Source organism: Fusarium mangiferae (assembly GCF_900044065.1).
Source record: "Fusarium mangiferae strain MRC7560 genome assembly, contig: FMAN_scaffold021, whole genome shotgun sequence".
Taxonomy (NCBI): domain Eukaryota; kingdom Fungi; phylum Ascomycota; class Sordariomycetes; order Hypocreales; family Nectriaceae; genus Fusarium; species Fusarium mangiferae.
Window position 1 is genome coordinate 347,465 of NW_024573941.1, and position 24,425 is coordinate 371,889.

Here is a 24,425-nt window from a genome sequence, read left to right on the forward strand (position 1 = left end):
ATGTATTACCGTCTTGTAGTTCTGACTACCGAGAGCTCGAGTCATTTACGCCGCTGATCTCCTGTGAACTCAATCAATCAAACCAATTCATGAATTCCACAAGTTGGAATAATTGGTATATCATATTGCATCATGTGATGGCCCGATATCGAACGAGAAATCCTTATCATCCTAAACGCTACCCTCACCTATTCGTTTTATAAAACCACAACAGGGAATTCAGAATGGTATGCCATGTAGTTAATATATTCCTAAAAGAAGACTCAGGAGGCCTGTAAAGCGGTTTATAGAGTTAGGTCAGACTCTCACAATAGGATAAATATATATATTCCTTCCCTCCTTTCTAATAGTATAATTACTAAGATATATGAATTTAATCAAACTTAAATAAATAGCCTAATCTGGCCTTTAGGTTTATAATTACTAAATCTTAAGCTATATTAGTAAGGTAAACTTTTTAAGAATATTAATCAGCTGCCTATTAACTTAATAAATCTTATAGAAATTCCTTATCCTTTATAGTAATTATAATATATCTTTTAAATTAAAAACTTTATAAAGTAAAATACCTGCTTTATTTAGTAGGCAAGAAAGGAGATACTATAAGTTGATATTTATATTATATCACAGCTCATTGAAAAGTCCTCAAATCCCTCATTATTGCTAATGGTGCACTTATTGGCAGATTCGGTGTATGCAGCTGCAAAGTTCAAGTTCTCTTTCCCATACTACTCTTTGATTGGAAGCCAGCAGCATAGTCCTGACGAATCTTTTTGGTCAGTTTCCTGAATTGAATCGCCAGAGGGTATACCATTCTTCAGCTTACAGAAGTCAGAGTTGCTTGAGTCTATGTGCAAGTCTTAACATCCACGGATGCAAGAGCCGTTACAGCATCGAATGCCTTGAATGCAAGCAGAGCATCCCGCCTGACGAATAGCAAGTTCGAACTCATCGCGAGACACAAGCTTGCCTGGGATCTCGACTTCGGGCTCGGGAAGAGCAGCAGCCATGGCAGTAGCCACCGAGGCAATTGTGAGGAAGAGAGTAGAAAACTTCATTGTGGAGATAGCGCAAGTTAGATAAGATGAGGTGACTGATAATGAAGACTGAGGAAAAGGTACCTCTGCAAGGTGGGGGATTCACCAGCCTTTTATAGATCAGAGAAGTAGGATTCTGTGACACTGGCTCTATGAGTTATTAATGGTAGCAGGGATTGTTTCCTTCAGATAATCTGATTAGATGATCAAATAACTCGTCCATCCTCCTGCGCCATACTAATCGATGCTCCAGTGAAGCGAGTTCCGCATTCTGTCCTATCATCAGTAGGAGATGGATCAATCAGCGGGGTATTATGCCACATAAGCTTCCTTCAATGGGCCTTCTTCGTAAATCTCACTGCCAAGTAAGCTACGGAAGCTGACCATTGCCCTCATTTGCCTCTCCCTCCGGGCCATCGGCGTCGTTACTCGGAGGACAACCCCAAAGAGACTGGCAGTGTGATGATTACAAGTGACAACTGTCTTTTTACTTGGCTCAACTGCACAGCAAGGGAAGAGGTGCAAGAACGCCAATACTCGACAACCTCACAATCCCTCGGAGCCTTTCTAGACCTGCTGGGCACATGCAAGTCGGATGTCTTCTTGAATGCCGGATCATTGGATGCGGTCGATCTGGCTATCAACAGGTGAGTATAGGTGCCGAAAGTATCCGAAAGTCAGCAGTCGTGCTTGACAGGCCTTAGATCCTACACCTGCCCACTGCGGACTAGCAAGTATTGGCATGTAAAGCATTTTTGAACGACTTCAAGTACGGGATTCCGCTTTATGAAAGTCACGTAATGTGAAAAAGTGTTCCACTTGCCGGGGTCATAGGAGCAACATAGGCAGCTTATTTTATCATCAACTTGGTAGTTTCAGGTACTATGAATCAGACAACAGTCGATATGACACATGAATGCACTTTCTTATGATATTCTATTTATCAGTCTCGATTCTAGTGCTTAGATTGCGAAATACCAATAGTACAGCTTTAGACCGTAAAGGATGAACCTTTTTTCGCCACTATTTTACGCTCACAAGTGTTAAGGATTACGACCAAGGGATATCTGACACAGACCTTCATCAACTTAACGCCTGCCGCTCTCAAGCTCGACTGGCGCGTGATCCTGAGCCTCCTTTTGCTTGATAGCCCAAGCAAGCTCTTTATCAGCCTGGGCCGCCCTCTTCTCATCCTCAGCTCCAAGCTTGACATTACGAACCAGATAAACCATGACTAAGAGAAGACCCGACACGCAGACAGACCCAATAGCGAGAGTCTGCTGAGTCTCGCGGTAGCACTCATCCACAGCATTTCTATCAGCAGTTCCAGCCTCGTACGCACGCGCAACAACGATAGAGCCAAAGATCTTGCCGCCTTCCTCTTTACCAAAGTAAGCGTTAAGCTTTCGGGGAAGGACAGAGTTCCAGATGGCGCCGCTGATGGTGACGCCGAGATTTGAGCCAAAGCCGAGCGACGAGAGGAAGACGGCTGTAGCGATGCCGACTTGCTCGTTTTCTAGGACGGCTTGCAGCGAGACTTGCAGGGGGACCTGGGTGAAGCCACGGCCAACTCCGAGAAGGGACTTGGATGTGATGAAGGCGGCTTCGCTGGCGATGTGGGTGCCCGAGATGTTGGTGAGGTAGATGGGAAGACCGCAGGCGAGGATGATGAGGACAACGCCGAGCATGATGAAGGGTTTTGTGTTCTTGGCGAACTTGAGTGAGAGGCCAGCGACTAGTGCACCGATGTTGTAGGCGACGCGCTGGGCATTGTCCACGCGTGTTGCGGCGCCGGGTGAGTAATGGCCTGCGACTTGGAGAAAGCTGGAGAGGAAGGGTCGGTAGATGCTATCAGCCATGGCGATGACGATACACGATGCACAGGCGACAATGACGTTGCGCTCGCGAATAGTTCGGTAAGGAATAATTGGGTTTGACGCGAATCTCCCATCCCAGACGAGGAACGCGATAAAGGTTAAAACACCAACGATGATGAGAACGATAGACGAAGGTCTACTCCATCGATCGGTATTATTCCTTCCCGCAATCGTCATCGGCAACAGCGTCATAGCAAGACCACCGATGAGGAGAAGAGCGCCAATAAGATCAAGCTGCGTAGCAACATGCTTAACCTTGCCAACAACACCAGGCTCAGCACCATGCATGAACGAAATCTTCTCAGTGATCAGACCAATGCGCTTAGCCCGGCGATTCATCCAAATCATGATCCCAATAGTAGGAATAGCAGTGACGGGCAGAATGATAGCCCACATGCCGTAGCCCCATCTCCAGCTTGAGTGCAGGAGCATATGTTCACCGAGATATGTTCCGCCGTAGAGGGTCGGGATGGCGGAGAGGGACTCGGGAAGGGTGAAGATTATACCACGGTTAACGAGGGTTGTAATGTCTGCGACGAAGATCTGCTGGATGATGTTCCACCACGTATCACCGAAGACGTCGAATATTCCACCTGCCTTGTTTTTGTCAGTCGGAAGAAGTAGGTTAGGCAGAGGGGACGTACTAAAAAGGTGTCGACGTTGGAACAGCCTGCGTACATGGCGTTGCCGATGGCCATGCAGATAGCCGCACCAGCAAAGCTCTGAGGGCGCCCGAAATACTGGAGACTCAATTAGAAATGATTTTAGTACCAATTCTGGTGGAATCTTACGTTGGCAAGCTTGGCGAGCAGTGGATACGACACGATGCGCACGAGACCGTTGACAATCGCCCCAGTCGCGAGAAGAGAATGCGCCTTGAAGTGACTCGTCGCATAAGGCTCGTAGACATTACCCGTGTAGACAGTCAAGTTCATAAAGAAGAACATGACAAGAATACTGCCCAACGTTAGCCTCGCCAATGTCCAGCCAGATCCTCAGACAACTGACCATCCAATGGCAAAACCAAGGGTTCGTTTGGTCCATAGCTTTCTAAAAGCCTCATTCGTAGAACCAGGTCTCGAGATCTCCTCCTCCACCACCTCTCCGCTCTTTCGCTCTAAAGTATCTGCCATCATTACCGACTGTCGAAAATCAGAGTCAGTGATGAAAGATTCCGTGCCTAAATTTCCCTCAAAATTTTGGGAAGACCGCGCTTTAAGTGTGAAAATATTCCCCTCAAACCTACGGCACTTATTTCCTAATTCACCCACGCATCACGATGATCCTTTCTTATAACGGGCAAGAAAGCTGATTGATAGCGAGTCTTGGCGTGGACCCCTTCTCCGATTAACCTTGCTTTTAAGCATGCCTGACAAATCCTATTACTGGTGCCAAGCGGCTAAGTACGTAAATACGGCTTTTGACTTCGAGTTAGACCGTTTCGAGGGGTCTCCGAGATGAAAAATTGCTGGGGTTATGGTTATCAGACCGTTGAGATCTTATCTGATCGTGTCAGAGATTGGTCGATGGGTTGGAGTCTCCACTGGAGAATGGGCTGATGATGGGTTGGGTTTTTTAGGCGTGTCCACTTTGGAGAGTTTGAGATGCTTGCGCTAGGATGGAATTGTATAAAGGGCCTTGGCGGCGGTGATTCCGCTCATGCGGATTTGGGTACCGATGGTTTGGACTGGAACGGGATTTGTCCGAGGGTAAGAGATGAGTCCTGACATGCTGTTGGCAACACTGATAGGGCTGGCCCGGGTGCTGATGCTGCGAGTGACTGGCTGAAAGAGAGACATGATGATGGACCAACGAAAGAAATAAAATTGATGGCTAGCAGTAACCTTGAACCATATGCAATCTGAATAATCGACTTATCATGAATCCTCCATCTCCCTTGGTGCTTCCATGCTCGTCTCAAACTTCTTCTCAACCCTTTGCAATCTTCTCCGCCTCCTCCGTCGCCCCATTAACAATCTCATCAGCCTCATCCTTAGTAAACGCGTCCGTAAACTTGACCCAACTCCCATGCGCAAGCCCCGTCCCGGCCCCAATAAGCAACCCCAACCCGGCCGTCGGAATCGCCACAACCCCCGTCAACAGCGCCCCGACTCCCAACCCCAGCCCGCTCGCCACACCCGCGCCTATCCCCGTCCCCATCGCACCGCCCTGTATCCAACCCTTCTCCAACCTCTCAGCAATCTTCATCAGCTTAGCAGCCTTCTTATCAATCTCTCGTGCTTCATGCCGTATGTTCTCCGCTTCTTCGGGATCTCCTGTGTTGTCGGCTTTTTCGTGCAGTTGGAGGGATTTTTCTTGCAGGCCTTTTGCTTCCTCGACGCGGGAGTGGATTTCTTTGGCGATGCGCTCTTGGGTGTTGGATTTGCTCTCCGAGGGAGCCGCGCCGTCGGTGGGCTTGTCTTGGGAGCCCATGAATTGGCTTGGTATTGCGCCGGAGAAGATTGATCCTAGTGCTTCGTTCATGGGTGAAGTATAAAAAAAGTGATTTTGGGAAAGATGGGGTTTTAAGATGTGGCTTGATGGGTCGAGGAGCTAGGAAACCTGGTTTGTTTTATGAAGCTTGTAGGTGGGGGTGGCGGATGACGTAGTATCGTGATCCGCGTACGTCGATGCAGGTAATCGTTGCTATGATGCTATAACATCGTTGTATGCAGCATTCACGAGATTCGTGTCTCACAGCATCGAAAATATCAAGTTTGCTGCAGACGTTTTCCAACAATAAAGCGACGTTGTGTCGCGTGGATGACCAGGACAGAATTCACTGGTGAATCATGGACTTAGAACCTTGGATAGAGCTCAGATGTAATGCGCAAAACGGCTGATCTCACAAGCTTGAAGTGGGCCAAGATTTAACACAGACTACAACCAAGTTGTTTTTCTGGAATGATTATAGGAAGCCTTGAGCTTCGTTTTTATTAATTTAAATCGACTTGATATGATATCTATACTGCGTTGCTTCGATCCCTAAAATCATGAACTTCTCAAGTGCAGCTACCCTACATCTTATCGCAACTCGCTTCTGCTTATCTAACCCGTCTCAAATCCCCAGCTCAATCATTTACGATTGGCCAAGATCAGCAGTCATCATCCCTTGACCATCCCTTGCACCCCAAGACCTCCATCCCAACATAAACCTGTCCTCTCTCTCAACCCCCCTCATCCCTCAATCATACTCATTAGCTTCAGTCTCCATCAAAATGTCAGCGCGAGGCCTGGGCTCCACATCGCCCGACCCGGGCGCGTCATCTCACGACCAACACCCGCTAATGGATCTCGTAGACGGAGAAGAAGCGCATGGGAGGAGTCATCCCGAGGGTGCAGCGGCGGATTTGATGAGGAGACTTGGTGTTTCGCCTGAGAGGAGGATTAAAGTCACGCCTGAGGATGATGCGCGAGTGTTGAGGCGGATTGACATGGTTGTTTTGCCGCTTATGCTGGCTGTTTATTTCCTCCAAGGTGAGATCTCATATGCCCCTTAGAGAAATAATATTGACGTCTACAGGTCTTGACAAAGCGACTATCGCGTATGCATCGATCTTCGGCCTCATCGAAGACACGAACTTGAAGGGCAATCAATTCTCATGGCTCAGCTCAATAGTCTACGTCGCCCAGCTCATCGCGCAATTTCCGCTAGCATGGCTTCTTGTGAAACTGCCCATTGGGAAATTCACAAGCTGTATGGTCACCCTCTGGGGACTTACCCTCACTTTCATGGCGGCAGCACATACCTTTCATAGTCTGCTCTTTGCTCGTTTCTGGCTGGGTGCTTTTGAAGCCAGTATTGCACCGAGTTTCGTGGCTATTACGCAGATGTTCTGGAGGAGGAGAGAGCAGCCGCTCAGAATGTCGTATTGGTATGCTATGAATGGATTCACTGGCGTGGTAAGTTGAGTTCCACCTTATGGAATTGGACTGGACTGACGGGTTTAGTTTGGGAGTTTGGCGACTTGGTGGCTTGCGCAGCTGCCGTTTGGACTGAAACCATACCAGGTATGTTCGAGACGACTCATTCTGTTTAGGGATACGTACTGACGAGACAGACCATCTTTGTCGCCTTTGGAATTATCACCGTCTGCTTCTCCACCGTTCTATTCTCATACATGCCCGACTCTCCCGCAGAGGCTAAATTCCTAGACAAGCACGATAAACTCATCGCCATTGAACGGCTGAGAATGAACCAGACTGGTGTCATGTCGCGGCAATGGAGATGGGACCATTTCTGGGAGACCATGCGAGATCTCAAGACTTGGCTCTGGTTCTCTCTCATCTTCAGTATTTCGTACGTACTCCATCTTCCGCACCGGACCACTTGCTGACGTTCTGATGTATAGAGTACCCTCTGGTGGCGTCGGTTCTTTCGGCCCTCTTCTCATCAAGTCTTTTGGCTTCGATTCTTTTCAAGCTATCCTCTTCAATGCCCCATTTGGTGTTGTTCAGTTCATCTCTACAGTTGGAGGTTCTTACGTCGCGACCAAGTATCATAAGAAAGGCCCAGTCATTGCATTCCTGGCTATGTTTCCAATCGTTGGCTGCATGATCATGCTTTCAACGCCGCATACACCTGATGGTAGGAATACTTTGCTCGGCGGATACTACATGATATCCGTCTTTCCAGGAATAAGTCCGTCTTTCGTACTATGATTCGTTACGCGCGCTGACTGTTTATAGTTCCTCTGATATACTCATGGTCTTCATCTAACACTGCCGGCGACACCAAAGGCAAATGCAACTCATCAGTCCTCTTCATCGGCCAATCTCTCGGAAACATCATTGGTCCTCTTCTCTACAAACCATCAGAGGCGCCCGAATATCACCGAGGCTTATACTGGAATCTACTCCTCTACATCGCAATCGTAGGCCTTGTTGTTGTTACAACCATGTATCTGACCTACCTCAATCGCGACCATAGCCGCCGTCGCGTCATGGCCGGAAAGGATGCAGTGATTGTGGACTACAGCTTGTACTCACCCGAGGAAGCTGATCGTCTTCGAAGGTCCAAGGCGACCGAGGGACAGCATATCGAGAATGCGAGGGATGCGACTGTTGGAGATCATGCGTTTGATGACATGACGGATTTGGTCAACGATGAATTTTTGTTTGTATTTTAAACCAATTGGGAGACCTCTAGATCTCCCTGGAAGCTGTTTGCGGTGCTTTTAATAGCATAGGTATCTCCAAAAGTCCATCGATACATGTGTACACCTAAACTCCGCATCATGCAAATCGGTCTTCTTCCCGCGAACAATATCCAGACCCATCGTTGATCTCGACATCGTGAGGCTTTTGCTCCAATTCGGTCTCAAAAATAGCGACCGACCATAATTACAGTGGAAACCGTCCTCCAAATCATCCAACGAGTTGGAACGACAAATGCCACGAATCTTGATATTCCAATGTAACTGGCCAAAGCAGGCCCGATCTGCAATTCAGCCAAGCACCCTCTCCACCTCTCATATGCTGACAGTTGTAATGTACCTCGTTCGGCAAATACTCCCCCGAATCAACGCGGGGTACTCATTCTGAGTAATCCGACGTCGGATTACCTCTTCGAGTATTTATATCTCCTGGTGTTCATGAGGGGTTGTTCATCATCGTCACTCATACACAACATTTCGGTCTTTGTCAATTTCATCATGGCTACTCCTCAGGTTAAGCGCTATGTCATTGTTGGCATGGGCGTTCGCTCGGCTATGTACTACCAAGCTATCATTCAGGACTTCAAAGACGTCGCCAAGCTTGTTGGAATCTGCGATACGAACCAGACGCGCATGGACGTGGCAAACGATCACATCGTCGAGCTCGGCGGTGAAAAAGTGCAGACTTATAAAGACACGGATTTTGATAAGATGGTTCAAGAGCAAAAAGCAGACGTTGTTATTGTCACGACCATTGACCTCTTCCACCATCATTACTGCATTCGAGCCATGGAGCTAGGCTGCGATGCCATCACGGAAAAGCCAATGACTATCGACGAGCACAAGCTCCAAGCTATGATCGACGCAGAGAAGAAGACGGGGAAACAAGTCCGTGTTCTTTTCAACTATCGGTACGCGCCGCATCACACCAAAGTCCGAGAACTCATCGACTCCGGCGTCATCGGCGAGATTTCAACAGTACACATGGACTGGATTCTCGACTGTGCACACGGCGCAGACTTTATGCGACGCTGGCATCGGCATAAAGAAACAAGCGGCGGTATTCAGATGCACAAGTCAATCCATCACTTCGACCTTGTGCATTTCTGGCTCAACACTGAACCTGAGCTCGTCTACTGCCTCGGCGATCTTCGTTTCTACGGTAAAGAAAACGCTGAGCGACGAGGTGAGAAGAATCTGGGTGAGCGGTATCAGAATAATGAGAACGCAAAGAACGACCCGTTTGCGTTCCAGCTTGATGAGAATGAACGCATGAAGAAGTTGTATCTTGACGCTGAGCATGAAGATGGGTACATCCGCGACAGGAACTGTTTTGCAGAGGGTATCACCATCGAGGATAACCTTTCCATGATAATCAAGTACAAAAACCGCGCCGTCATGACATACAACACATACGCCTACGCCCCATGGGAAGGATATAGATGTGTCTTCAACGGCAGCAAGGGCCGAATCGAAGTCAACGTCGTTGAGAGCGGGTACAACCCCCTCGGCGATCCCGTAACAAAGGACGCTTCGGGAGAGGATGAGAAGTACATACAGGGCGGAGTTGAGCAGACCAAGATTGTTGTTTATCCGCTGTTTGATAAGCCGTATGTTGTGGATGTTGTGAAGACGGAGGGCGGGCATGGAGGCGGTGATCCTGTTTTGTTGAAGGATGTGCTGCTGGGTGGCGAGGTTGATAATTTCAAGAGGGCTGCTAATATTCGGGATGGAGGGAATGCGGTTTTGGTGGGTGTCGGGGCGAATCATAGTATGAAGAGTGGTATGCCCGTCAAGGTTCAAGAGTTGGTCAAGTGGTAAGCGGATAGTCAATCAAGTCTGAAAAATCACAGGTTATACTGCCGGCTGAAAGAAAACAAGTGCTTTTATAATCCTTCCCAGTATAAATACATCCTCACTCAAAAGGAATTCATGACTAAATCATCAGCTGCATTCTCCTTTCCATTCCCTTCGTAAGTCTTATCATTCATATCACCCATCAGTCCCGTAAACATATCACCCATCCCAACCTCCTCGACCTGTCCACCAGCCTGATCAGGCGGAGACCCCAATAAATCATAAGGCCAAAACGGAACGCCTCCAAAGTCATTAAAATGTGTTGAATCCATCAAAGACATGTCGCTGAAATCCAGCGGTGGAATATTCGTAATCTCGCATAGCGCTGCTGTTAGATCAGCGGGAAAGGGCTGTTTGTTGTTGAAGAAGGCTTCTTGGTCGATGTTGCGTAGATCTTGAGTTTGGAGGTTTGAAGTCATGATGTTATTGTGGTCCATAAAATCTGTCAGATTATCGGGGATGAGATGTTTGTTCATGGCGGAGAAGCGCTTCATTGATTGTTCGTCGACAGTTGGCATGGATGTTGCTTGGGATCTGGAGCTGAGACCACGGCCTGCTTTTCGTAGAGATGGGGGGAAATCGCATTCGTCAGGGAGTCTGCCGTTGCTGATACTCATATCAAGCGTCATGACGAGTCGTAGGTAGTAGCTCGGTCGGGTTTTGAGCATATCGAGACAACTGCTCGGTGAGTCGTCGTCGGTGGACATCGGTGCTGGCGATCGCTGTCTGGCAAGTTCAACAACATGTCGAATCGCTCGCATGACCCAGTCTGTGATGTAATACTTCTTCTTATAGCTCTTCATTTGCTTGAGGATATTCTCGACGTGCTGTTCTTTTTGGGTGAGTTTGACGCCTTCTTCTGGTGATGCTGGCTTTTTGGGACGGAGAAGCTCAACGTCGATCATTTGAAGTGCTAGAGGAAATGCTGTGCACCCGATGCTACAAACCGTTAGTCATGAGTTAGGTTTTGTGAAGAATCACTTACGCAGTCATTGGGAGCCATCGTGATAGCCCTAGGCGGTCAAATTCGAGTAGACATTCTGTCACGCGTGATGCTGAGCCTTGTAGATCTTCGCTTTGTCGTCGGAGCTGTGTATCGGATTGAGTGGGCGGTAACAAACTCGATCGAAGGATATTATAATGGCAGACGGATAGCCTTGCAGAACTGCAAAGGTCAGTATTACATACTCATACTCATACTCCTGACCGAAAACTTACTGGTAGTACATCTCAATGAGATTCTTAAACAAGATAATCGACGAAGACGGCGAAATCTCCTCGGCCATCCTCTCATCCAACGTCGTCTTGGTCTCACTCCACGAGCTATACCACCGGCAAAGCTCCATCTGACACAAACTCGCATCCTTGCCAACCTCCATCCTCCCCGTCAACATCCACGACGGATTATTATACAGCACCGACGTAACCGTCAAAACATCCGTCAGCACCACACAAAGATCCACCAGCCTCGAAAGCAACTCAGCATGCAGCGTCTTCGTCGTCGAGTCATAAACATCAGAATTATACAGCTCATCGCACAAATCCGCACTTCCCAGCTTCGAGCAAGAAAAGCTAAAGTTTGAGGGTGTGATCTTTATGCTCTGGCGGGATGTTAGAGGCAGTAAGCGGTCGCAGATGATGCAGCACCACCAGAGGCGCTTGAGGGTGTTGCGCAGTTTTTGGACCTTGGCTACTTCGGTGTCTTTGTTGGGGCGCAGGGACGAGTAGCAGTGCGCTTTGGCGACACGGGCGTAGGATATGGCGATGCCGAGCCAGATTGAGCCGAGGGGCTTGTTGCCTGCTATGCAGCGGGGGATGAGATGCGTGTGCGCGAGGAGGAGGGAGGCTTGGGCTATGGCGATGCAAGACTTTTCGACGCTGAAGTCATAGAGAAGCTGATCATGTTAGCGATGGTGTATTTCCAGAGCAGGGGAATTACCTTTGATCGGCGATAAAATGCGAGTTTGGCTTGATGTACATCCTCAAAACCCAGCATCTTGATCGTATCAGACGAAACAAACTATACCCGTCAGTATTATGCCATTATCTCAATTGAACGTCTTACCCCCGAAGAAATGAACAATATCCCCTGCAGCACCAGCATCGGCATCTCATACTCGACATCATTATCCACCGAATTATACGACAGCCAAAAATCCTTCTCATTCAGAATCGGAAGCATCGGATGCACGTGCAGAAAATACTGTCGCAGAAAATCATCCAGCGCCGCGCGCTGCGGAACCACAAAACATCCTTGGCTAACGAGGAATGCTAAATCTTGCGGGAGCAGGTCTTTTGTATCGGGGACTTGGAGAAATGCGTAATCAGGATGTGTTGGCGATCCAGCGGCGAAATTTGGCGGTTGTTGTGTGATTGTTGTAGGGGCCGTTGGTGGTGAGGGCTTCTGTGTTGCGGGGAGGATGCTTCGGGGTTCGGATGTCGTGGTGGTTGATTCTTCGATGGATCGGGGCGTCGGGGGTTCGTTTGGTCGTAGTGAGGGGGTCGTTGATCTGTCAATTTGGTTAGAGGGAGAGTTATGGAGGGAGGTTGTGACGTGCATTATTCCATGGCGGCGCTTGAATGTGCAGACCTTGTCGTTGTGTCTGCAGTTGACACAGGGACCAGCTGGATTCTCAATGATGCACCGCACTTTTCTCGCCCGACACAAATTACAAGCTCTCGAGACCCGTTTCCTCATAGTTTTTGTCGACTGCATTTTCCCTCAATTGTTCGAATAATCGCAAAATTTCGAGGTAGCAAAAAAGGTCTGGTGATAAGATATCGCGTTAGAGGTCGTGGTTATGTTGGATCAAAGTTGTCAACTCGCAATCCTCGGATTGAAAAGCAAGACGTCAGCTGCTCCCTGCCCCCGGGATCCGATGGCATTTGCCGACACTCTTCCCCACAGAATGGTGATCAATCCCCGCAAAGATTTGGCAGACGCTAGGATAGAACGGTGTGAGCTAGGCGGTTTGGGGGTCGACACGCCGGAGCCAAGGAGCTATGGGAAGCATAATTGGCTTAGCTGAAGCGAGAGGACCAATCTTGGGGTGAGACCGTCATTGTCTGTGTTTAATTCGTTGCACAGCAGGTCTTTCCATGTGGTGAAGAAGTTCTGTGCAGAACATCCACTGACGATTAATTGATCTCGGCCAACGTTAATTATGGGACATACCTCAGAGATGATTAGGTATTATTTGATCAGTGTTGTAGCGGGAGAATAGCCTAAAAGATATGTACAGACTGGGAATAGCTTCATGCACAAGATAAGCACAATTGCAATCACAACGAATTGAACCATCAGCAGCGGGGTACCAAAGCACGCAACGTGATGATGACATTGCTCTCTATTTATCCGCCTATCAATCACGCCTTATCTCACATTATCTCATATCATTAATACTCCCGCATTCCCCTCTTAATTCCCACCTTTCCCCTTCAATCTTCAACCCGAAAATGTCTGCAAAAGAACTTCCCCCTCGTCTTAAGCAGTCTGTCGAGGCTTCGAAATGCGAGTATCGTAATTTAGGTAAATCGGGTTTGCGCATCTCGGTCCCTGTGTTTGGATGCATGAGCTTTGGTGATAAGAGGTCCATTCCTTGGGTGATCGGGGAAGATGAGGTATGAGCACCAATCCTCACCAGACATGTCGCTGATAGCTTCCTAGGCCTTGGAGCTTCTCAAAGCTGCCTACGATCGCGGTTTGAATACTTGGGATACCGCGAATACTTATAGTAATGGCGCATCGGAAGAAATCGTCGGCAAAGCGTTAAAGAACTTCAACATTCCCCGCCACAAGGTCGTTATACTCAGTAAATGCCGCTGGGCCGTGGGTGAAGAGCCAAGTAAGCAGCATCTCGCTTACTTATATTCGCGTATATTGATGCTATACAGGCGTGCGTAATATCAACTTCAAGGACGAATTCGCCATTTCAAAAGACTACCAGAACCAATACGGCCTCTCCCGCGCCGCAATCTTTAACCAAGTCAACGCTTCCCTCGCTCGTCTCGACACAGATTATATCGACCTTCTCCAGATCCACCGCTTCGACGACGACACGCCCCTGGAAGAAACCATGAAAGCACTGCACGATCTAGTTCAATCCGGAAAAGTGCGCTACATCGGCGCGAGTAGTATGTGGGCAACACAATTCGCACGCATGCAATTCGTCGCCGAAAAGAACGGCTGGACCAAATTCATCAGCATGCAGAACCACTATAACCTACTATACCGCGAAGAGGAGCGCGAAATGATTCGTTTCTGCAACGATACTGGCGTTGGGATTATTCCATGGGCGCCGCTTTGTAGAGGACATCTTGCACGACCACCTGCGCAATTTGGAGCCACGGAGAGGAGTAAGGAGGAGAAGGAAAGGTCTGGAGAGTTATCGGAGACTGATCAGAAGATTATTGGGAGGGTTGTTGAGGTTGCGGAGAAGTATGATTGGCCTATGGCGCATGTTGCGCTGGCTTGGATTAACCAGCGGGTAACAAGTCCGATTATTGGGTTTAGTAGTCTTGAAAGGATCGAGCAGGCTATTGGGGCTAGGGGGAAGAAGTTGAGTGATGAGGAGGTCAAGTATTTGGAGGAGTTGTATCAGGCCAAGCCCATCACTGGACATACTTAGGGCAATCAGAGTACAGTCACATGAAACGGATGACTCGAATTTAGTGGTACTAGATAAAACATCATGAATACAATCATCGTTGCAAACTTCATGATGTGTTTCTTGACTCTTAAATCTGCAGATCTGTATCCATCCGGCGCAGAAACGTTGATCCGGGTTCGGCATGTGTATCGGCAAGCTTGACGGAACGGCACTTTAGTTCGGCTGCTAAACCCACTAAAGCTCCAGCCCCGCGCCCTGTCTTCGGTGTTTACAGTGGCACTTAAACCCGCTCAAGCCCGCCGAACTTACAACCTCGACGTCATTTTCACCATGAGCTCTTCAATCCCATCAGTCCAAAAGGCAGCCTTGATCGAGAACCCTGGAGATGACGCCCGGATCATAATTCGATCGGATATACCGGTTGGTGACCCGGGCGAAAACGAGATTCTTGTTAAGCTTGAATTTACGGGTCTATGGTAAGCGTTACCATTGCCATGAGATCAATGAACTAACTCAACTAGTGGCTCAGAAATCCGTGCTTTATCAGGATGGGGTCCGTATAACCCCATAGTCGGCCACGAAGGCGTAGGAACAGTCGTAAAACTCGGTCAAGGCGTTGACGCTGAGCTACTCAATAAGCGAGTCGGCGTGAAATGGCTCTACAGCGCCTGCGAGACATGCACCATTTGCAAAAAAGGCTATGCCAACAACTGTCCCAAACAACTCAACACAGGAAAGCATGTCCCCGGTACCTTGCAGGAGTATATGATTGCAGATGCGAGATACGTCTCTGAGATTCCAGACGGCCTTGCTGGTGAAGTCGCTGCGCCGTTGCTCTGTGCTGGGTTGACGATGGCTGGTGCTGTGTCGAAGCTAAAGGGATATGCTGAGAAGGGAGATTGGAGTGTTATATCTGGCTCAGGTGGTGGACTCGGTCATCTGGGTGTACAGATTGCTAGTAGGTTGAACGGTCTGCGGGTTATTGCTGTTGATACTGGAGAGTCTAGACGGAAGTTGAGTTTGGACAGTGGCGCCGAGCACTTTATCGACTTTGCAACCGAGAACGTGGAAGAAAAGGTCAAGGAAATAACGGGAGAGGGAGCATCAGGTGTCTTGGTGGTGACTGGCTCTCAAGAAGCCTTTACTCAAGCGCCGAATCTAGTACGAAATATGGGCATCATCGTCACGATTGGCCTGCCAAGGAATGACTTTAACATACCGCTCTCTGCAACGATATGTTCGGCAAGATGTAAGCAATTTCTTACCTATTCCCTGCGGTCGATTGTTGACTTACTTACCAGCGCTGACTGTCACCGGCGTTGCGGTTGGCACAGAAGAGCAGATGGAGGAGCTCTTGCAGCATGCCCTTGAAGGCACAATAGTTCCCGAGGTTAAGGTTCTTGAGTTTGAGGAAGTGGGCAATGTTATTGAGGGCTTGAAACGACAGGAAGTCACTGGTAGAATAGTCGTCAGAATACCATGAACAAGTCTAGCCGATCTACCTGGGCAGCTCTACGGAAACGCGTACCATTTTGTTACAAAGCTCTTCAAAATTAACATTACATGGAAAAACTGAGAAAGCTCCCAGTGCTAGACTATCTGGCCAGGCATGTCATCGAGGCTCTCCTATCCAAGTCTCAATCTTCCAGCTGCTTCGTGCTTCCATTTCCCCATATCACATAAAAAAACTGCCCAATGTCAAATCGAGGGGCCCGGGGCTCATCTCCCGCCACTAATCAAGCTCCTTATGCTGCTCAGCAGACCAAGGACTTCTCAACCGACCACTAGCCAAAGGATCATACCCATCCTCCTGGCTCTCATCAACTCGTCTCTGAGCCTCTTGCACAACTAAATCCATAATCATCGGCACAGCATACCAGATCTTCTCATACAACTCTGGCATGAACCGAACATTCCGACAGCAGTATGATCGAATGTACGAGACAACCGGACGTTTCTGAAACACTATGTGCGGCGATCTAGCGCCGTACCTGTACGCCCACTCTCCGTTGAACTTGTCAATCAACCATCTTTTTCGGTTCTTCCGGTGGACGAGTAAGCTCTGCACCAACGGGTCGAAAGTCTGTAGATGCCGTATCTTGCGCTCCTGTGACCAACACGCATTCTCCATGAGTTGCAGGTCATAAACCCCCTGCAACTTAATCCCATACTGAGTGTATAGAATATGAGAGTCATGACTAACGTCAAAAAAGACTTTTTGGTACGACGCAGAGTCGAGGATGCTTCGCAAACTGGCGCCGTAGTATCCTCGCGTGGAGAATGCTTGGTTTGCGAGGAGGTTGACGTCGACGAGGAACAGACGTCGGCGATATTCTGGCCCGTAGCACAGCATGATCGCCAAGAGGTTGAGTTCGCCATTTACACCGAGACTGTTTGGCTCGATGTCGATGTAGAGTAGTGGCACTTGTTGACTTTCGTGGGAGGAGTTGAGAACTGCGATGCCATCGGCGAGGGACTTTACACCCTGGATCGTGTTGACGACCTCGGCGTCTGGGGTTTGCTGTTCCATTTTGGTTGTCGGCTTTATGATAAGAAAGACGTTTTATATCTGTCCTTGCTTAGACACGTTGGTCTGTATGAGAGGTTGAAAAGGTGTAGGAATAACAACGACTTGGTAACACGGACTTTGTAGGGATGCTGTAATGGTTTCATATTCTTTTATCTTGCTCTATATATATTCCCTCCTCAAATAATTACTTTCGTGACGCGGCTGGAGACTTTCATCTTTGATTCGTTGATATGGTAAACCTCAGAGCTAACAGGTTTGCCAAACAGATAATACCAGCTCCAAGGAGGTTAAGCTTTGATCCGGCACTTATTTATCAAAATATCGACCATGTTGCAAACTTCCAGCGAATCACCTTTTGCATGTCAAATTTTGAGAACTGCACACGAAAGTAAATCTGTCGCATATATTCATTTTAGCCATATGGTGTAAAGCCAACCCTAACTTTAAGTAGGGTTATTTTCTGCAGGTAACTCACGTGTTCGGTTGGATCCGGGGGCGCAGGACCATGCGCTTCAGAAAAGTCATTACCGATATCATGGGACTTTCTCTTGAATCTTATTTTAAGGGGTCTCATTCAGCCCAGTGACAGAATGGGGGGAATTATTGATGACGCTATTTGACCAAGCGCGACACTTTAAAGTTCTAGATTTCGGGAGTGGATCAGCCACGATATAACCAGCACAAAACCATGTCACCACTGGATATTTATTGACATAAATAATGTGAGAGAATGATAAGCTCCTAAATGATTCTGAGAAACAGATCAAAAGAAATATTCTACGTATTTAAGCCGTACTACTGTTACCACTTCTTGTTGCTGTAAAGTGATGTCTTAATCTCGTGCACCAGAAGAGGAAACGCGTTGGAAGATGACAGCCACAGTCCTCGGCGCTACACTTCATTAAGCATAAATCTCTGATTCAGACCCTTTTTTCAATCGGCCACTATCCTCCAATAGGTTCCGTGGCTGAGCTGAATACCGGCCCAAGACCCGACACAATGGATCTATTTGGGAGCTATACGCAACTATCGTTTGTCCGCTCACAAGTCAGGGGCAAAGCGCAATGTCCTTATCTGCCGTGTAACCGACGATTTCGATGATTAGTTCAGACATAATAAGACTTGTTCCCAGAAAATTGCCATGTTTCTTTTCCTTTCTTAGCATCCGTATTATTCGTGAGTGTTCGTCCTCACAGCCACTCTTTCGTCTTCCCTACACGCTCCTTAACGATGCGCTCCGTCGTAGCCCTCGTGGCTTTGGCCCTTAGTGGCACCCTTGATATCGCTGCCGCAAGCCACTGCAAACCTCGGCCTTCTCACAGCTCCGCTACGACCGATCTCATTCCCTCCGACACCGCGACTTCAGCAGCTGCTTCCGAGACCGCCGGATCCGTCGTTATCAAGAGCGTCATCGACGGCGGCGGTTTCTCCATCGCCCCTCCTGAAGGTGGTATCCCAGGTTTCACTGCCAGCGGTGATGCGACCATCGTCATTGGACCAGGCTACAAAGGCGATGGTAGTAAAGACTCAGGGTGTCTTTCGCTACAGGCTAGTGGTGATAAGAAGCGAGATCTCGGAAGCTTTGCTGGTGTTGCGCAGTCGCTGGAGCTGCTGAGCTTGACTAGGCCTTATACCGTTCGCTTCTTCTACTTTGTCGTTACCGCCCCGTCGCTAAACTTTTGCCAATTGACTGCTTCGCTTGGTAGCCAGACCTTCTTCCAGACTTGGATCATCAGCTTTGGAACGAGTGTGCAGTGGGGTATGGCTCTGGAGCAGGTCACTGCTGCTCAACGCTCTGCACCTCTGTCTATCTCTATGAACTGCTTGGTTGGAGGCTCTGCTCAGGTTTACGTTGACTCCCTTTTCATGTCTAATCAAGTTACACCCGCGACAATTGATGACCATCCTCTTGATCTTGGTGATGGAGATGTCTCTGACTTCACTACTACTTCATCCCCCGCTGTACAGACGACTACCTCTAGCAAGGTTGGAACTACCTCTGTGCCTCCCATCATCCCAACTCATACTCAGCGCTCAGACTTGTCTTCCAACTCTGCTACTCCTGGTACTGGAAGTTCCAACACCCAATCCACTGGCAATCATACTCCAGTCACTGGTAGCCCTCACACTGTTCCCACTGGCAATAATACCCCTGGTCCTGTCGACAGCCAGACCTCCGCTGGAGGCAACACCCAAGCTACTTCACAGCCTGGTCCTCAGACCCCTGGTACTCAAACTCCAGGTGCTCAAACTCCGGGTGCCCAAACTACAACATCAAGCACCGAGAAACAGGCCAGCACCGAGTCAGCTGCTACAAGCGCCACAACATCAGGCGGTAGCTCCTCCCCCCGTCAGTCCTCCACAATCAAGCCCGATGGTCCTGTCAGCCGCGTCTGCGCCAACGTCGGTACATCCTCTATCGAGGGTCGCGGATGCGGTATGCAGCCTTATAATAGCGCTGGAGCATACAGCCGCTTCACAAGCAGTAACTATCAGAAGGAAGACTGCGCTGCCCTTTGTCTCGCTGACGAGAACTGCAAGTCCTTTGAGTGGAGCTACGGGAACAACTGTGCCAACGAATGCCGTCTCATCGCCTCTGTCTTGAGCGACGTTCCTGTTGGTAACACTGGTACCCAGTTCACCTCTTATGACCGCAGCTGTATCATCTCCAAGCCCTGCCCTAGCTTTCCCGAGGATAGCATTTGCATCAACAAGATGGGTGACACTCCTAACAAGGGTTGTGTCCGTCGTAAGGGAACGCTCAAGTCTTGTGCTCAGGAGTTCGCGACTCTTACTGTTCAGCCTTGCGGTGGTGGTGATCAGTGCAGAGATATGTGCGCCATGTATGCTGATTGTCAATCTTACTCTTACACTTCTCTTCTGTCTCAGAGGAACTGTAAGTTGTATGCTGGCACTACCGATGAGATCACCGAGGAGGGAGGTAGTGATTACTTCTCTGATATCGGCTGCTGGGCTTGTGGGCAGAACATGGGTTTTGCCACTTACGGTCTTCTCACCAATGACAATGTTGTCCTCCCCGAGATGACATGTCAGGCTCCTACCAAGGCTGTAGCTGATACACCTACCACTTTCAACACAAGAACCACTCAGGCCGCTGAGTCTACTACTTCTTCTTCACCTGCTACCCAGCAGCCCCCAACCACTACCACCGAGTCTGCCAGCTCTACGGCTACCATCATGACCTGCCCAACCGGCATTGCAGCCCCCGGCTTCTGCCAAAAGCTTGACAACCTCCCCACCCAATCCGTCTCCATCCCCGGTATCTTGGACCATTGGCCCCAAAGTGACAACGATGTCGAGCCTCCAGTCCAGCGAACCTGCAACGCCTTCGGTGTTAAGAAGGGCAGCTGGTGGGGACGGGGTATCCAAGAAAACGCACGTCAGACCACCATGGAGGACTGTGCCCTTCTATGTCGCGAGCAGGGTTACTGCGAGGCCTTTGGTCTTGATAATACCGACCCAAATCGTGTCAGTTGTGCTCTGTCGACTTATAAGCTTGGTACTGAGGGCATTGACATCGACGTTCCTTATTCCTTCTGGTGGAGTGACCTGGACTGTTATGAGTGTCATGACTGTCAGGCTGCTTGAGGTCAATGATGTGTCTAGAAAGCTCCATTGCTGTACATATTGAACACTATTATCTCAGTGCGCATCTTAATTTTAGAATTACCATACAAAGGATAATAATGATAGTAATTGGCATACATAAAGAGTTGGCCTCATCGAGAGAAGCACTTAACCACTCTATAACCGCAAATCTCGAGGTTTGCTACAAATACATAGACGGAGCGTATGTCTTGGAATATCTAGAGAACAATGAAGAGCTAGATTCGAGAGAGAAAGCAATGCCAGAGACGATTAATCGATACTGACCATTAAGAACAACTATGAGAGCAAGGGCTCTCTCATATTCCAGCGCCTAAAAACGTCATTGTCGACCAGGAAAGATGGCTACTACCTACTCATAGTACTCCGGAGCAAGCTTGTGACGCATCAAAACATTTCGATCATGCCCAAGAATGACCATTGCCCCCGTCGCCTTCTGCAACATGTGCACCAGTTGATTAGACTGAGACCAAGCAGCGTGGTCTCTCGTCAGCCAACCCTGCGTGCTAAGGTTATCATAGTTCTCCTGCACAATGTACAGGTCTGAGGTAAATATCCAGGTACCGCTTTCTTTCAAGTTGACCTGCATTATGCACAGTCCCGGAGTATGGCCGGGACATAAATGCACTGTGATACCCCTCGCGATGAGGATACTGTCACCGTAGAGCGGCGTCCAGTTTAGGTCAAATTGGAGATAGGTTGGTAGATAGACTCCTGCAGGAGCTGGTTAATTTGATGCTACGAGTGTTTAATGATATACATACCAATGTCTACCTTGGTAGCCACACTGTAAAAAGCATTTTTGAGTTCAATCTCATGAACATAAATAGGCACATCAGCACCTCTGAAGTACTCGAGCCCACCTGCATGATCCAAGTGCAGATGCCCAATGATGACACCCTTGACGTCTTTAATGTCATGACCAGTCTTCTTGATAGCTGCGTCGAGCTCCATGTCTTCGCTATACTCGCCTCTGGCAAAGATATCGGCGAGCTGAGGACCCCATACCTCTGGGTAATCTTTGCCTGCACCTGTCTCATAGAGCAAAAGGCCGTCTTCGGGGTGTTCGATAAGGACGGATATCATGACTAAATGTCTTCTCTTGTTCTCTGAGATTGGATGGCTGGCAGTACATACGTTTCCCTGCTCGAGTTAATTGGGCAATGGTCTATGTCCTTGGGAATGGAGAGCTGACAAGGGGGAGAAAAACACCTTCATCAGCCACGAGATTGCCGATATGGAGAAGCCACATTCGCGTCCCCTAGATATAGTTAGTAGTGCGCAGAGCAGGCATCCAAGTCAGTGAAAACGAACATCGGGAGCTACTTGATAGTTGGGTTGCATTATGCAAGGCGGGTTTGTTCAGAATCGGTGTTCAATTTACTTGCGTGATAGGTACGAGAAACAGCACCTGGAAATAAGACAAGGCCTACTATTCCTGAAAGGCCGAGATCAAAGAGAACTTGATAAAGTATAATCGGAGGTTTAAGTATTCGCATAGATCTTATCACGTGCTGCGTGACGCTCAATTGTGAATATCCAGTATCCATGCCATACCACATCATGCGGACAAACCTACGCACCAGCCAACAACTAAATTTCTTCTTTACCACTTATACGCTTGACAAAGATATATGTAATACTTTCTCCCAGCGGCTGCCCTTACTTCCGATTGAGCCTAAGTGTAAGTACTTGAAAATGGTTGGCTAATGAGCTCGCAGCGTCGTATTGTTCTGTGTTCGTATGACACGGTGGTCAGAACTCTCCCCGCTTTCCTGAGAACTGCCGGTATTCAAATGCCGAAAGCCCCAGGTCTGCATGTCTGTATGCATATCTCATCTATAGTTTAAGGTTAGTCGTGTCAAGTGAATTTTCGGGGAAACAACCCCAAAGCTTTGACTCTTGAGAAACGACTACGTTGGAACATGTGAAAGACGGATTAGCACGACGGATCATCAAGGATTATAACAAGTCTTCCATTTGGAGATGCATTCGACGACAGGTCTTACTATGGCCATGCGACTATACCAAAAGCAACGGGAGTTCTTGCACTTGAACAACGAAGAGAAGTTGAAGAGGAAATAGCCCTGCTGAGAGCTATGATTGGGTAAAAGCTCAAGAACCAGAATGTTGTTTAAGTGAGATTGACCTATGGAGTAGGTAGCTGAATAGATCACGGCTGATATCACTAGCTGGACTTCATCAGTGAATAGAGTAAGCCCATGCGTCGATTAGAAGCTAAAGTCAAGATATTAAGAGATACGAGCTAGTGGATATTGATCTATCTCTATTAATGTTGTTGGATAAAAGAATGAAGTCTATATATTAATTCTAAAATTACTTAATGAGCGGGTGTATTATATCATTCGAGTCATAAACTGTATGTCGTATGTCCTTTCTCATCCTTATGCGTAAAACCATCTAGTAAGTGTAGACCTGCTCGGGACCGAGGTCACCAAACTGTCCAGAGCCGAAGGGGTTAGAAGGAGTAGTAGTGACCTTCTGGCCGTTGACGTTGGGAACACCAAACCAGGCGATTTCCTTGCCCTTGACAACGGAAATAACAGCAAAGGCAGGGGCAGGTTCAGTTACATATCCCCAAGAGACAGTGAATTCAGAGCCGTCGGTGCAAGGCTCGTTAGACCAGCTCTCGGTGGCAGCATCCTTGCCGGGCATGCGGATGACGGTACATCGCTCGGTCTTTCCATCTGAACCAGGTGCGATCTCAAAGTTATAATCACAGCCGTCGTTACCCTCGCCACAGTAGCGAGTCAGATCCTTGATGGTCCAAGTCTTGCCTTCAACAGGCTTAGGAGCGGCATAAGTGGTACCCTCAGAAGGCTTGGGCGCGGGTTGGGTGGTGCCCTCGGAGCAGTCTTCGGTAGGAGCGGGGGCAGGAGCAGGTTGCACCGCAGTCTTAGAGGCCACGGGGTACGTGAAATAGCTTGATGGGCAAGATCCGGGGTGAGCAGGGTTGCAGCCTCCAGGAATACCAGGAATAGAGGTAAAGGTCTGAGCCGGAGCGGTATAGGTCTTGGTAAAGTATGACGAGGGGCAGGAACCAGGGTGCGCAGGGTTACAACCACCGGGAATGCCGGGAATGGAGGTGAATGTCTCAGCTGGGGCAGTGTACTTGTTGGTAAAGTACGATGAAGGGCATGAGCCGGGATGAGCAGGATTGCATCCTCCGGGAATCTCGGTCTTGGTTGGCTGAGCAAGCGATGCAGTCGCAGAAGCGCAGTACTCGCGGTTGCGAGCGTTATCTTCGCCCACGCAGGCAGTCAGAGTGCATGAGCATGCAACCTCTGGGGTACCAGCGGCGATGCAAGACTTGTAGGCATCCTGGCACTCCTCGCGACGAGATAGAGGGGCAGCAGAGGCTGCGGAGGCTAGGGCCAGGGCGATGATGAGTCTGTTCATGTTGAACTCTGGAGGCGTGGATTGATGTAGTTTATAGGATTGAGATGATCAAAGAGTTGAGTGCTTTGCTAATGTTGAGATGATGTTGAGGCTGATGAGGATGATGGAATTGATGCAGTCTGATGATCCAGTTGCATTTTATATTTCCATCTCGTCCATCTTCAACCCGAGGATCCGTCAATCAGCTGCCCAACCTCTCGTATAATTAGAGTTTTCGTGATCAACAGTCATGAACAAATGATATCATAAATGTTCTAGCGCGGAAAAAAAGAATCCACGTTAAACCTTAGCCATCCCCATATTGTTTAAGT

General features: G+C 48.6%; 12 protein-coding genes across 12 annotated transcripts; 5 read left to right on the plus strand and 7 right to left on the minus strand.

The window, feature by feature from the left end:
• Positions 1 to 860: 860 nt before the first annotated feature.
• On the minus strand, positions 861 to 1,058 carry FMAN_09638 (uncharacterized protein; the record flags this gene model as incomplete). The annotated part of the gene is made up of 1 exon (XM_041825479.1): positions 861 to 1,058. The coding sequence occupies one exon, from the start codon at positions 1,056 to 1,058 to the stop codon at positions 861 to 863; it is 198 nt and encodes a 65-aa protein (XP_041690856.1).
• Positions 1,059 to 2,125: 1,067 nt separating this feature from the next.
• Positions 2,126 to 4,047, minus strand: FMAN_09637 (uncharacterized protein; the record flags this gene model as incomplete). Its single annotated transcript, XM_041825480.1, has 4 exons — positions 2,126 to 3,511; positions 3,559 to 3,654; positions 3,706 to 3,871; positions 3,923 to 4,047. 4 exons carry the CDS (start codon positions 4,045 to 4,047, stop codon positions 2,126 to 2,128), a joined length of 1,773 nt encoding a protein of 590 aa, XP_041690857.1.
• Positions 4,048 to 4,843: 796 nt separating this feature from the next.
• Positions 4,844 to 5,398, minus strand: FMAN_09636 (uncharacterized protein; the record flags this gene model as incomplete). Its single annotated transcript, XM_041825481.1, has 1 exon — positions 4,844 to 5,398. The coding sequence occupies one exon, from the start codon at positions 5,396 to 5,398 to the stop codon at positions 4,844 to 4,846; it is 555 nt and encodes a 184-aa protein (XP_041690858.1).
• Positions 5,399 to 6,132: 734 nt separating this feature from the next.
• On the plus strand, positions 6,133 to 8,043 carry FMAN_09635 (uncharacterized protein; the record flags this gene model as incomplete). Its single annotated transcript, XM_041825482.1, has 6 exons — positions 6,133 to 6,391; positions 6,438 to 6,817; positions 6,866 to 6,925; positions 6,976 to 7,214; positions 7,267 to 7,556; positions 7,604 to 8,043. 6 exons carry the CDS (start codon positions 6,133 to 6,135, stop codon positions 8,041 to 8,043), a joined length of 1,668 nt encoding a protein of 555 aa, XP_041690859.1.
• A 525-nt stretch (positions 8,044 to 8,568) lies between these two features.
• Positions 8,569 to 9,891, plus strand: FMAN_09634 (related to dehydrogenases and related proteins; the record flags this gene model as incomplete). The annotated part of the gene is made up of 1 exon (XM_041825483.1): positions 8,569 to 9,891. The coding sequence occupies one exon, from the start codon at positions 8,569 to 8,571 to the stop codon at positions 9,889 to 9,891; it is 1,323 nt and encodes a 440-aa protein (XP_041690860.1).
• Positions 9,892 to 9,989: 98 nt separating this feature from the next.
• Positions 9,990 to 12,643, minus strand: FMAN_09633 (uncharacterized protein; the record flags this gene model as incomplete). The annotated part of the gene is made up of 6 exons (XM_041825484.1): positions 9,990 to 10,866; positions 10,913 to 11,092; positions 11,146 to 11,822; positions 11,867 to 11,947; positions 11,993 to 12,437; positions 12,486 to 12,643. 6 exons carry the CDS (start codon positions 12,641 to 12,643, stop codon positions 9,990 to 9,992), a joined length of 2,418 nt encoding a protein of 805 aa, XP_041690861.1.
• A 740-nt stretch (positions 12,644 to 13,383) lies between these two features.
• On the plus strand, positions 13,384 to 14,555 carry FMAN_09632 (related to aryl-alcohol dehydrogenases; the record flags this gene model as incomplete). Its single annotated transcript, XM_041825485.1, has 3 exons — positions 13,384 to 13,548; positions 13,595 to 13,772; positions 13,822 to 14,555. The coding sequence occupies 3 exons, from the start codon at positions 13,384 to 13,386 to the stop codon at positions 14,553 to 14,555; spliced, it is 1,077 nt and encodes a 358-aa protein (XP_041690862.1).
• A 312-nt stretch (positions 14,556 to 14,867) lies between these two features.
• On the plus strand, positions 14,868 to 16,020 carry FMAN_09631 (uncharacterized protein; the record flags this gene model as incomplete). Its single annotated transcript, XM_041825486.1, has 3 exons — positions 14,868 to 15,013; positions 15,059 to 15,786; positions 15,839 to 16,020. The coding sequence occupies 3 exons, from the start codon at positions 14,868 to 14,870 to the stop codon at positions 16,018 to 16,020; spliced, it is 1,056 nt and encodes a 351-aa protein (XP_041690863.1).
• A 249-nt stretch (positions 16,021 to 16,269) lies between these two features.
• FMAN_09630 (uncharacterized protein) lies at positions 16,270 to 17,067 on the minus strand (the record flags this gene model as incomplete). Its single annotated transcript, XM_041825487.1, has 1 exon — positions 16,270 to 17,067. The coding sequence occupies one exon, from the start codon at positions 17,065 to 17,067 to the stop codon at positions 16,270 to 16,272; it is 798 nt and encodes a 265-aa protein (XP_041690864.1).
• A 1,230-nt stretch (positions 17,068 to 18,297) lies between these two features.
• On the plus strand, positions 18,298 to 20,676 carry FMAN_09629 (uncharacterized protein; the record flags this gene model as incomplete). The annotated part of the gene is made up of 1 exon (XM_041825491.1): positions 18,298 to 20,676. The coding sequence occupies one exon, from the start codon at positions 18,298 to 18,300 to the stop codon at positions 20,674 to 20,676; it is 2,379 nt and encodes a 792-aa protein (XP_041690865.1).
• Positions 20,677 to 21,046: 370 nt separating this feature from the next.
• Positions 21,047 to 22,038, minus strand: FMAN_09628 (related to Zn-dependent hydrolases, including glyoxylases; the record flags this gene model as incomplete). The annotated part of the gene is made up of 4 exons (XM_041825492.1): positions 21,047 to 21,408; positions 21,459 to 21,837; positions 21,890 to 21,955; positions 22,009 to 22,038. The coding sequence occupies 4 exons, from the start codon at positions 22,036 to 22,038 to the stop codon at positions 21,047 to 21,049; spliced, it is 837 nt and encodes a 278-aa protein (XP_041690866.1).
• Positions 22,039 to 23,115: 1,077 nt separating this feature from the next.
• Positions 23,116 to 24,114, minus strand: FMAN_09627 (uncharacterized protein; the record flags this gene model as incomplete). Its single annotated transcript, XM_041825493.1, has 1 exon — positions 23,116 to 24,114. One exon carries the CDS (start codon positions 24,112 to 24,114, stop codon positions 23,116 to 23,118), a length of 999 nt encoding a protein of 332 aa, XP_041690867.1.
• Between the last annotated feature and the right edge of the window lie 311 nt (positions 24,115 to 24,425).